At 47.2% G+C, this 10,829-nt stretch overlaps 1 protein-coding gene across 1 annotated transcript; it reads left to right on the plus strand.

The window, feature by feature from the left end:
* Window positions 1-2,078: 2,078 nt before the first annotated feature.
* On the plus strand, window positions 2,079-10,825 carry MPHOSPH6 (M-phase phosphoprotein 6; the record flags this gene model as incomplete). Its single annotated transcript, XM_048482319.1, has 4 exons — window positions 2,079-2,236; window positions 8,659-8,771; window positions 9,410-9,500; window positions 10,769-10,825. Coding segments are annotated over exons 1-4 (312 nt in total), but the record flags the coding sequence as incomplete, so codon positions are not given.
* Window positions 10,826-10,829: the final 4 nt, after the last annotated feature.

A 10,829-nucleotide genomic window follows, 5' to 3' on the forward strand; every position in this document is an offset into this window, starting at 1 on the left:
CTGAAACTGACCATAGCCCTATTCTCGGACTGCGCCCTAGAACTCAATGTATCACTAAGACAAGCTAGAGCCCCTGCCCTTGCCTTAACCCTAACCCTAACGTATTATTTTTATTAAACTTTTCAGTCATAAATTGTTCCCCAAATTGTAACAAAAATAAATTAAATAAAAATAATAGCTTAGGGTTAGGGTTAAGGCAAGGGCAGGGGCTCAGGCTTGCCTTACTGTTATGTTGAGTTCTCGGGTGCAGTCCGAGAATAGGGCTATGGTCTGTTTCAGGTTTTTGGTCTTGTGTTACAATTTTGGGAACAATTTATGATTGAATAAATTAAGCAAAAATAAAAAGTTAGGGTTAGGGTTCAGGCAAGGGCAAGAGTTAAGGCAAAACCCCAAAACCTGAAACTGACCATAGCCCTATTCTCTAGAGGTACCCATAGGCTTATAAAAGCTGGGAACCCTTGCCCTATACAGTTTGACTCCGATGCTGGTGAAGGAGTGTGTTTGTCTATATCAACTCACCCAGGCCCCTTCTGCACATGCAAAATAATGCACTTTCAATCCACTTTCACAATTGTTTGCAAGCGGATTTTGCTATTCCGCACATTAAAATCCAGCTGCAAAGTGGATTGAAAGTGGATTATTTTGCATGTGCGGAAGGGGCCCCAGGGTTCGGGATGAGACTTTGCAGGAACCTGGGCTGTTTCCCTTTCATGGAGGTGAGGCAGTTGTTACAGGCATTCTGCAGACGATGCAAAGGCTGTTTGCTGCTGACTTGACCATCCACGTATTAGATGGCACTCTTTAGTTATACCCTTCTTTCTTTTCTGACTGTTCTTCTGGCTCTAAGGCCTTGAAGAGATCTATATCCAACCCCTTTACAGGCAACCGCAGCTAAACATTTAGAGACTGCTCACTGCTGACATTAGTTTTCCAATCCTCATCTGTGAGGAAAAACTGGACAATTTTTTTTTAAAGCGATAAATCCGCACAATCTAGTATGTGACAGCCAGCCTGGTGCAGCTTTATCCCATTCAGCACAGAATTGGAGGGCATGCAATTCAAGACATTGAGAAGGGCTTGCTTCAGTAAAAAAAGTGAATAACATGTGGAACTCACTGCCCCAAACTAGCCTGTGATGGGATTTCAAAGGAGATCAGACAGATGGCTAGGACATGAAAACGTCCAACCGATTTTGTTCATTTTATTTATTCATTTGTCTTATAAAAAATAACATGAAAAGGTCCAACCGGTTTTGGAAGGGGTGTAAGGAGCTGTCAAGCCCTGATGGGCAAAATCTATTTGGCGTTTGAACAGCCTTGAAAAAGACCGACTCAGCTCCATGTGCAATAATGAACTGATAAGGATCCGTTACCTGATTGGTGTACGTTTGTACATAGTTGGACGAATTGTAACCTGCTGTGTGTGCTAGGGACACTCGGTTTTTGGAGAAGTACTGTCAGAGAGAACTGCGAAATAATAAAGCCCTTCTGTGGAAGAGACCTGCGCAGTGGCGTAGGAGGTTAAGGGCTCATGTATCTAATCTGGAGGAACCAGGTTTGATTCCCAGCTCTGCCACCTGAGCTGTGGAGGCTTATCTGGGGAATTCAGATTAGCCTGTGCACTCCCACACACCCAAGGTGACCTTGGGCTAGTCACAGTTCTTTGGAGCTCTCTCAGCCCCACCTGCCTCACAGGGTGTTTGTTGTGAGGGGGGAAGGGCAAGGAGATTGTAAGCCCCTTTGAGTTTCCTGCAGGAGAGAAAAGGGGGATATAAATCCAAACTCTTCTTCTTCTGTGCTTTCCTGGCTTGCTGACACAACCAAACGCTTTGCTCCTAAGTGGCATTTCCGCTGCTGGCCTGACATGCCCATGGACATTAGCCACGGAAATGAAATGGAACCTGAGAAGAGTTGCACAACTTCAGCTGCAAACATTGCCCCACTTTTCAACATAAGAGCAGTGCCAGAGGGATGCCCTCAGATACAGCGGCGTCACTTGGTCCCACGGAGCATGCGCGTGCAAACTCCGTGCGCTCCGTTAGCCCAACGCCAGCCGTTCGTTTCACCCCGGCCCCTGTCCTGGAGCTGAGCATGCGCAGTAGCGTCCCGTCGGTAGCGGCCTGGTGGGAAAAGGAAACGGGCACCGTCGGATCCGTCCGGGCCGAGTCTTCGTGTCCGCCGCCGCCATGGCTCGCGACGTGAAGAGCAAACTGTCCAAGAACCTGATGCGCATGAAGGTGAGGGCAAGAAGGGCGGGCAAGACGGGTAAAGGCCAGCCGAAAGGCTTCGGGAAGAAACGGAGGGAAAGTGGGAGGAGCCGAGTGGACCCGAAGGGCTTCGACCTGGGCGAATGGGCTGAGCCGAGTGGATCCGAAGCTCTTCGGGAATGGGCGACGACGAGCCGAGCGGCTTCGGGTTTCGCGCGAAGGGAAGCGGCGGAGCCGAGCTGTCCCGACATTATCCGAAAGGGGTTCGCGGCGAGCCGAGTGTTTTCGGGGCAGGGGAAATGGCCATGAGCCTAAATCTGCTGAAAGGTTCCGGGGTGTCCTTAGCCTCTTCCTTCAGATTAGGTTTTCTGGAAACGCTGCTCGTGCTACATCAGTTTGTGGCTCCTCTGTGCCGTCTCGAGAAATGCACTCTGCACATGCACAGGAGCGGGCGTTGAAATGCAGCTTTCGTGGACACACCTGTGAAGAAGGCCGTCCTGTGCATTGTGCATGCGATTTCTGCCACTGGGCTTTTAAATCTGGAAACGGGCATGTGTGAAAATAGCTAGATGCAAGGGGGGGACCCGCAAGGAATCGCAGCAGCTCACTGGCCATTGGTCCTGAGCGCTCGTAGTCTTCCTACACTTTGCACATCCCTTCAGCTTCTTCGATTGACACTCCGCTGCCTTAAGTGTCAAGTACCTCCTCGAGAGCAATGAGCATGTGCGGTCTGTACTAGGTGGATGAGTAGACTAATTTTCTAAATGTCAGAATCTTGCAACCACCCTGATGTTTCCCCCGTTCACTTAACTCTTTTTTTAAAAAATCCCCAACTCATCTGTGTGGTTTTGTAAGCACTGGGGGACATTAATAAAGTGGTGAGCTCACTGTCGCCCTTGGATTTGCAAATCTGGTGTCAAGTCCAAGGCGAAATTAGTCCCGGCTCAGTAGCAAATAGGCTCCATTCACATCCTGTAATGCAGCAAAATCGCTCATTGCTGTGATTGGTCATTCCCTTTTCAAGGAACGGCGGCGATGTTTGAGTTGCCATTAATTTTTAAAAAACTGTCAATATTAATTAAACATTTATCCCTTACATTCCCCGTAGCGTCGTGGCTTGTTTGCCTTGGACGATGCGGCGCTGTTCCATTTCGTCTCCATGTCTGAGAAGGTAGTTAAAAGTCCTTCCAGTCCGAGCACTGTACACGATACAGATGTATTTATGCCACATGTGTTTTCAGCTGGTGGAGTTCATGTTGTACCAAGGTCGCTGTTTGGTGTAATTAAAATGTGCCTCTTGGAGATGTTAGGGAAGGGCATAGATTGCTAATCTTTACTGGGCTTCTGACACAACAGGTGCAGATACAAAATGGCTGCTGCAGGAGGCGGAGTCGACCACAAAATGGCTACCGCAGCTTACCTTCAGTTACACAGTGAGGATCCTTGGGTTGTGGAGGCAGCTGCTGCCAAAGCAACATTAAAAAAAAATCTTCGCAGATCATCAGAAGCCTTTCTGAGCAAAAGCTCCATCTGACTCACCCATTTTCTTACGGTGCTTGGCAGTTGCCAGGAAAAGTGTTGGCAAACACCATAATGCACCACGTTGGGGACTCCTGTTATAGGATAAATAGTAAGCTCCGTTGATATTCAGGGAGCCCAGAGGTTTCAGTAGCAGCAATGACATTTCTGACGTTTGGGGTGCAGCCTTGATGAGATCACAGTCCACATTCATAATTTGGCATGGTGATGATGCCTATTGAAAACTGCCTTGTGCATGCCAGTAATAGTGATGCAGCCCAATCCGGGCAGGGATGGTGCCATTCCAGCACTTCCCCGCCCCTCCAATGAAAAAAAGCCTACCACAATCGGGGAAAGCCCATCACAGAGGGGGTGAATGGGCAGTGGAAGCCGATTAAGGTTGACTCCACCCCTAGGAACACCTCACCACGCCTCTGCCACACCCACACAGCTTGTGTGTGCATCCCAGCCCCCCCCCCCCATTCCGGGCACAGGTGGATTTGCCCCTCCTCTGGGGTAAGTTCCCGGGGGAGGGCAGATCTGCCAGCATAGGCCAGCGCCACCTCCAGAGGGCTGATACAAATGTTTGTAAAGACACTTCCAAGCTCTTGCTAAATCAGTATCCTTGAAATATGTTGTTCGAGTCCAGCTTTCGCTGTCATGCAACACATACTGTACACATATTCTTCTTGTCTGCTATCCACTAGTATGTCCCAGTGATTTATGCCTGTCCAAGCAGATTCTCTGGAAAGGAGCCATAGACGTTTTCTAAACAAGGAGCGGAGCACATTGGGATACAGATTTGAATGTGTGTGAACTGAGAGTCATGTATAGTGTGTAGAACACACTTTCCCCAATGCCTCTTATGTGCATATTCACACAAAGGAAAGCCACTTAGAATTTGCAGTAGAGCCTCCAAAGTATGGAACACTTGACCCAGCAGAACCAGCGTTGAACGTGTCGACTGACCCTCATTCTTTGGATTCACCTGACCCTCGTTCTTCGAATCCAGGACTGTGTTGCTTTGGAACGAAACACAAGAGTCCTCCAGCTTCGGCACTAATGAAGCCAAGATTTTCCTCGCCTGCTGTTTGGGGCTGCTGTACGAGCAAGAAATCTTAAAAAAAACGAGACTTATTTGCTGACGGGAAAATGTATCCTTTTTCTCCAGCCTCATCAAAGCGGGACGCAGGCGCCTTCTGCCTGAACTCCCCGGGATACTGGAAGAAATAACGCCAGCAGGTTGGATTTCACTGGAGGCTGGTCTCCGCTGTGTTTTCAAATCCTCCGCTGCAGAGCTCGTTGAGCCTCTGGGGGCCCCCGAAGAACACAAACTCCAAAGCTTTGAAGAGAGAGGTTTTGAAAGGGGGAAGTAAAACAAACGCAGCCATTGCAAACACAGCCAAAGCTCGGTTAACAAACCTTTGGGGAACCGAGATGTGTATCGCAGTGGATCATTCGCCGTTCTTGGAAATTCTCCTGGAATTGCTTTGCTGCTAGTTTCCCCCTACATTCTTGATTCAAGAAGTAGTTTAATCAAGGATAAATCCTTGCACTGGAGGTATTGGGCCAGTTGGGAGTGAAATAGACATCTATCTGGCCTGTACTCAGGGCAAGAAAAATCCCCGGTACCTGATTACCTAGGCAGGTGGTTTTCAGATGCTCAGTCTTCAGAGAACCCTTTCTCAATTGACTTGTCTACTGAGCAATCTTTCTGTGATTGCAGCTGAACGGCTGAATATTATAGAAGATTTTCAAGGAGTATGTTCTCTGTATGGTGTATGTAGAGCCCTGGTCCTTTAGGCCTCCTTTTCTTAGTGTCAGTTGTTAACCGTTGTGCTTCTTTGGGTTTGAAATCCTTCGCCAGGCTGCCTTGAGTAGAAATAGCTTCTTTTCAGTCATATGACTGATTGAAAAGGATAATCAGTGTGATGGCATTCCATAGAAGCCACTCTGCAGAATATCCATTTTCTCCAGGAGAACTGATCTATATCATTTGGAGATCAGCTGTAATTCCAGGAGATCTCCAGGCCTTGCCTGGAAGCTACCATACTTTGAGGTTGGGGTAGGTGCCCACAAGTCAGTCAAATACATGCATCTTAATGGCTCCTGGTACACCAGTACCTGCATCTTTAAATATATTCCTCATAGCTTTGTGAGCCAATGTTTGGGTAATTTTTTTAAGCGATGAAGCTTAATAGAGGAGGAGGTGGTGGTGGAGGAGGATTTATACCGCACCTTTCTCTTCTGTAAGGAGACTCAAGGTAGCTTACAAGCTCCTTTCCCCTCCTTTCCCCACAACAGACACCTTGTGAGGTAGGTGGGGCTGAGAGAATTACAAAGAACTGTGACTAGCCCAAGGTCACCCAGCAGGAATGCAGGAGTGCGGAAACACATCTGGTTCACCAGATAAGCCTCTGCCACTCAGGTGCAGGAGTGGGGAATCAAACCTGGTTCTTCAGATTAGAATCTACCTGCTCTTAACCACTACACCACACTGGCTCTCGATTTAGACTCACACATAAAAAGCTTTGGCGGATTCATTGAAAGATACAGGTACTAGAGTACCCAGAGCCATTAAGGTGCAGGTATATATATTCGACTGACTTGCCTGGAAGTTGGCAACCCTACACTGAATAAGGAATCTGCTGCCAAAGTCTGATTCTGCTCAAAGCCGGGAGAGCCGTTCTAGTCCTCTTGGGGTAAAGTTATTTCCCCCCGTTGCCTGTCCCATGCATTCATCAATCATTAAGATCTCTAATTGATATTTCAGTTGACCACACTCAGCATCTTAATTGTGCTTTCTAAAGATGAAAACTTGTTCATGCATTCATATTAAGTCTGTTTTGCTCGGTGCTTGTGGAAACCGGGGCTTTTGCCACGTCGATAATGCTTTCGTTGCAATTCTGAAATGTATATTGCAGCGCTAAGACAAAACATCAGCACTTCTATAGCTTCATCTATATGAGGGGTGTCAGAGACAGCACAGTCTTCGAATTTCACAATCTATCTTACCTCACTCTTTTATGAATTTCTAAAACACATTCTGGCGTTAAATAGTACTTTTTTGAAAAAGGATCAATTAGGATTTAGAGAATCCACATGGCGGATTATCTCAAACAGCTGTAAGAATTAACTATAACAACATGTTAAGGCCAGTCCTGAACCAGGGCTTTGGTATTAGTACAATAAGCTTAAAACAAAAGAATTATGAAAGCATCAGGGAGTTTTTCAAAAGACAATTTTACTCTCCTTGGAAGCTCTACAAAGCTCCTGTTTTGTAGATCTTTGGAGGAGTTAATCATTTTACTTTTTCTGTAGAGAGGTTCTTGTGAGGCCTCGTCTGTTTTGTGCCACATTAGGGTTGCCAGCTCTGGCTTGGGAAATCGCTGGAGATTTGGGGGCAAAGTCCTGGGAAGGCAGAATTTGGGAATGGCAGGGAGATCATAGAATCATAGAATGGAATCATAGAGTTGAAAGAGACCCCAAGGACCATCAAGCCCAACCCCCTGCAATGCAGGAACACACAATCATAAGAACATAAGAACTAGCCTGCTGGATCAGACCAGAGTCCATCTAGTCCAGCACTCTGCTACTCGCAGTGGCCCACCAGGTGCCTTTGGGAGCTCACGTGCAGGATCTCGCCAAGCAATGGCCTTCTACTGCTGCACTCCTAGACCCCTGGTCTGCTTCAAGGGCATTTTGCAATCCTGAGATCAAGGAGGATCAAGATTGGTATGCATAGATCTCGACTTCTCTCCATAAATCCTGTCCAAGCCCTTTTTAAAGCTATCAAGGATAGTGGCCATCAGGACCTCCTGTGGCAGCATATTCCAAACACCAATCACACATTGCGTGAAGAAGTGTTTCCTTTTGTTAGTCCTAATTCTTCCCCCCAGCATTTTCAATGAATGCCCCCTGGTTCTAGTATTGTGAGAAAGAGAGAAAAATTTCTCCCTTCAACATTTTCTACCCCATGCATAATTTTGTAGACTTCAATCATATCCCCCCTCAGACGTCTCCTCTCCAAACTAAAGAGTCCCAAACGCTGCAGCCTCTTCTCATAAGGAAGGTGCTCCAAATCAAAGCACTCCTGGCAGATGGTCATCCAGCCTCTCTTTAAAAACCTCCAAAGAAGGAGACTCCACCACTCTCCAAGGTGGAGTGGCTTCCCACTATCAAGAACCCAGCCCTTACCCACCCAGGAAGTTTTTTCCCCAGTGTTTGGAGCGGAATCTCACTTCCCTGCACTTTGAACCCATTGCCTCCCTGGTCCTGAGTCTCTGGGAACTGGCAGAAGCTGGAAGCTTGCTCCCTCACCAAGCTTGCTGGCATCCTTGAGATAATAGGCAGCAAAACATGAAAAGCATGTCACCTCTTAACCTTCTTTTTCCCAAACTAAACATCCCCAGCTCCCTAAATCTCCCCTTGTAGGGAATGGATTCCAGACCTTTTACTATTTTGGTTGCCCTCCTTTGGACCCGTTCCAGCTTGTCAATATCCTTCTTGAATTGTGCCCAGAACTGTACACAGTATTCCAGGTGAGATCTAACCAATGCAGAATAGAGAGGCACAATTACATCCCTCGGGAAAGATCAGGGGAAATGACTCAATAGAGCCTACCCTAAGGGATTTTAAGGCACAGTTAAAGAAGAGCCCATTACAACCCAGTTACAAAGTATGATGTTTATAACTTCATGTAACCTCAGAACAAGAATGGCCTTACTACAAAGATCCGTATTCCAAGCACATGTTGCCCTTCGACATAACATCAAAGGTGGGTACCCGGTACCGGGTTACCAATCAGCTTTATCAGTACTCAGATTCTATTCACACTTGCCCATTATGTTATGGGTTCACTATTTCCAAGGCATATTGCTTTCATTCATTCTAGTTTCGATCTTGATGGTGTGACCCTCGTTTTTGTGTTTCAGTTCATGCAAAGGGGCTTGGATTCGGAAACCAAAAAGCAGCTCGAAGAAGAGGAAAAGAAGATCATCAGCAAGGAACACTGGTTCCTGGATTTGCCAGAACTGAAAGAGAAAGAGTAAGTCCCTTGTTTACATGGGAAATCCCCCATATCCCAAATCCGCTGTGGGTTTTTATTTTTATTTATTTATTTATTTATTCAATTTCTATACCGCCCGATCCCCGGAAGGCTCCGGGCGGTGAACAACATAATGTAAAACAGCAAGCAGGAGCAAATCCAATATAATACAAAACATAGGCTCCATCAATAAAACATCTTAAAATACATAAAAACAGCGGCTAACAGTTAACAAATTAAACAAGAGACGTCCAAGGCTCAATTAAAACCCACCCCAAAAAAGGGGGGACGGCAGGCCCTTCAATATGAGGGGCTCTGTTGTGCCAGTGCCAGAGCAAAGAGCAGTGGGGGGCACCCTATCAGCGGCTGGGCACTCCAAAGGCCCAGTGGAACAACGCGGTCTTACAGGCCCTGCAGAACTCACCAAGGTCCCGCAGGGCCCGGACAGTTGGAGGAAGGGTGTTCCACCAGGCCGGGGCCAGCGCTGTAAAGGTCCTGGCCCGTGTGGAGGCCAGCCGCATCATTGAGGGGCTGGGGACCACCAGCAGATTGGCCTCTGCCTATCTGCCCTCCTGGTGAGTTACTGACTCAGCTGACTGTATTGATGAGCCTCTCCCATATTTTTATTTTTTATGCAGGAGCTTCATAATAGAAGAACGAAGCTTTCTGCCGTGTGAGGATCTGCTCTACGGAAGAATGTCGTTCAAAGGCTTCAACCCGGAAGTTGAGGTATTGTGGTTTCGTGACACTGATAATCTGGGAGTCTCACTTCAAAGGTCATTTTTATCCCAGCTTTCTGCCATGAAGATAGACGCGGCATAGAATCGTAGACACATATTTGGAAGGGGCCTCCGGGGTCATCTAGTCCAACCCCCTGCATAATGTAAGAAGTTTCCCACAGTGACCCCTTCTCGATGACTAGAAGGTGTCTAAAAAGCAAATTCCTTCCAGGATCCGTGGCCAGTCTGGTCTGGAGGAAAATTGCTTCCTTATTCCAAAGTGTATGTGGCTTGGTGTCTCCCCCCCTCCCCCTCCCACCCCAATTAGCCTCACAGCAGCCCTGTGAGGTAGGTTAAGCTGAGAAAGTGATTTCAGCGAGGTTATCCAGAGATCTTCCATAGCAGAATAGGAATATAAACCTGTACTCTTCCAGTTCCTAGTATGGAACCCTAACCGTGGCTCCGTGCTGGCTCCAGAAAATGCCAGTTTACTGTTAGTCATTGTTCTTTGCAACACACTGGCCTAGATCAGGGGCCTGTCGTGTTTCGTAGACTTCCCAATAAACAGGCTCGGATCAAAACGAAATTGATTTATTGATTGTGGGTCAAGCAGGCTACACCCCAAGATTGTTGCCAAGACTAAAGATTCGTTCCGAGCTGCCCAGAGAAGGGAGGCTGTGCCCTTCCTGCTAAACCCCATTTCTAGGTAGCATCCCTTCCCTTACTTAGACCTTTCCCAAGCCACCTTGAAACAACATGCCCAGTGCCAGCCTGAGAAAGGCATTTCAAATGAAGCCCGCACGTTCCTGGATAGCAGAGGCCTGACATAAGAAATGCAGCACAAGCAAGGACTGTCCAGATGTCACATCCACACGGCATCCCCTGCAGACATGACAAGATCACACAGCAAAATAACCGGTCTTGGCAGGGGTAAAGGTTAGCATTAGCTGAAAGGCTTTTCTTGGGGGCAGGTAGATAAACCTCAGAGATACCATAAGAGTCTTTTGCATTCGGGCCCAGGTTTCCTGAAAACCTTTTCACTTAAGCAGCCAAAGTTTATATTCTGACTTTCATCCTGGTCTTCACACTGCAGTGGAGCGGGGGGGATCGCGACGGTTAAAAGAGCACAGCACACAAAACTGTACATTCCAAACATGCCCTTTTCGAAACAACCGTCTTCTCCTTCCCCCCCAGATCTGTCTCCTTGACTTCTTTCAAAGAATGTCATATTTAAACTGATATTGCTGGGTTGTTGTGTTTTTTTCTTCTAATTTTCAGAAGTTAATGATCCAGATGAACTCGAGGTTCAGGACGGAAGAAATCGAAGAGGAAGCTAATG

The sequence above is a fragment of the Sphaerodactylus townsendi genome, unplaced genomic scaffold, assembly GCF_021028975.2.
Source record: "Sphaerodactylus townsendi isolate TG3544 unplaced genomic scaffold, MPM_Stown_v2.3 scaffold_1324, whole genome shotgun sequence".
Classification (NCBI taxonomy): domain Eukaryota; kingdom Metazoa; phylum Chordata; class Lepidosauria; order Squamata; family Sphaerodactylidae; genus Sphaerodactylus; species Sphaerodactylus townsendi.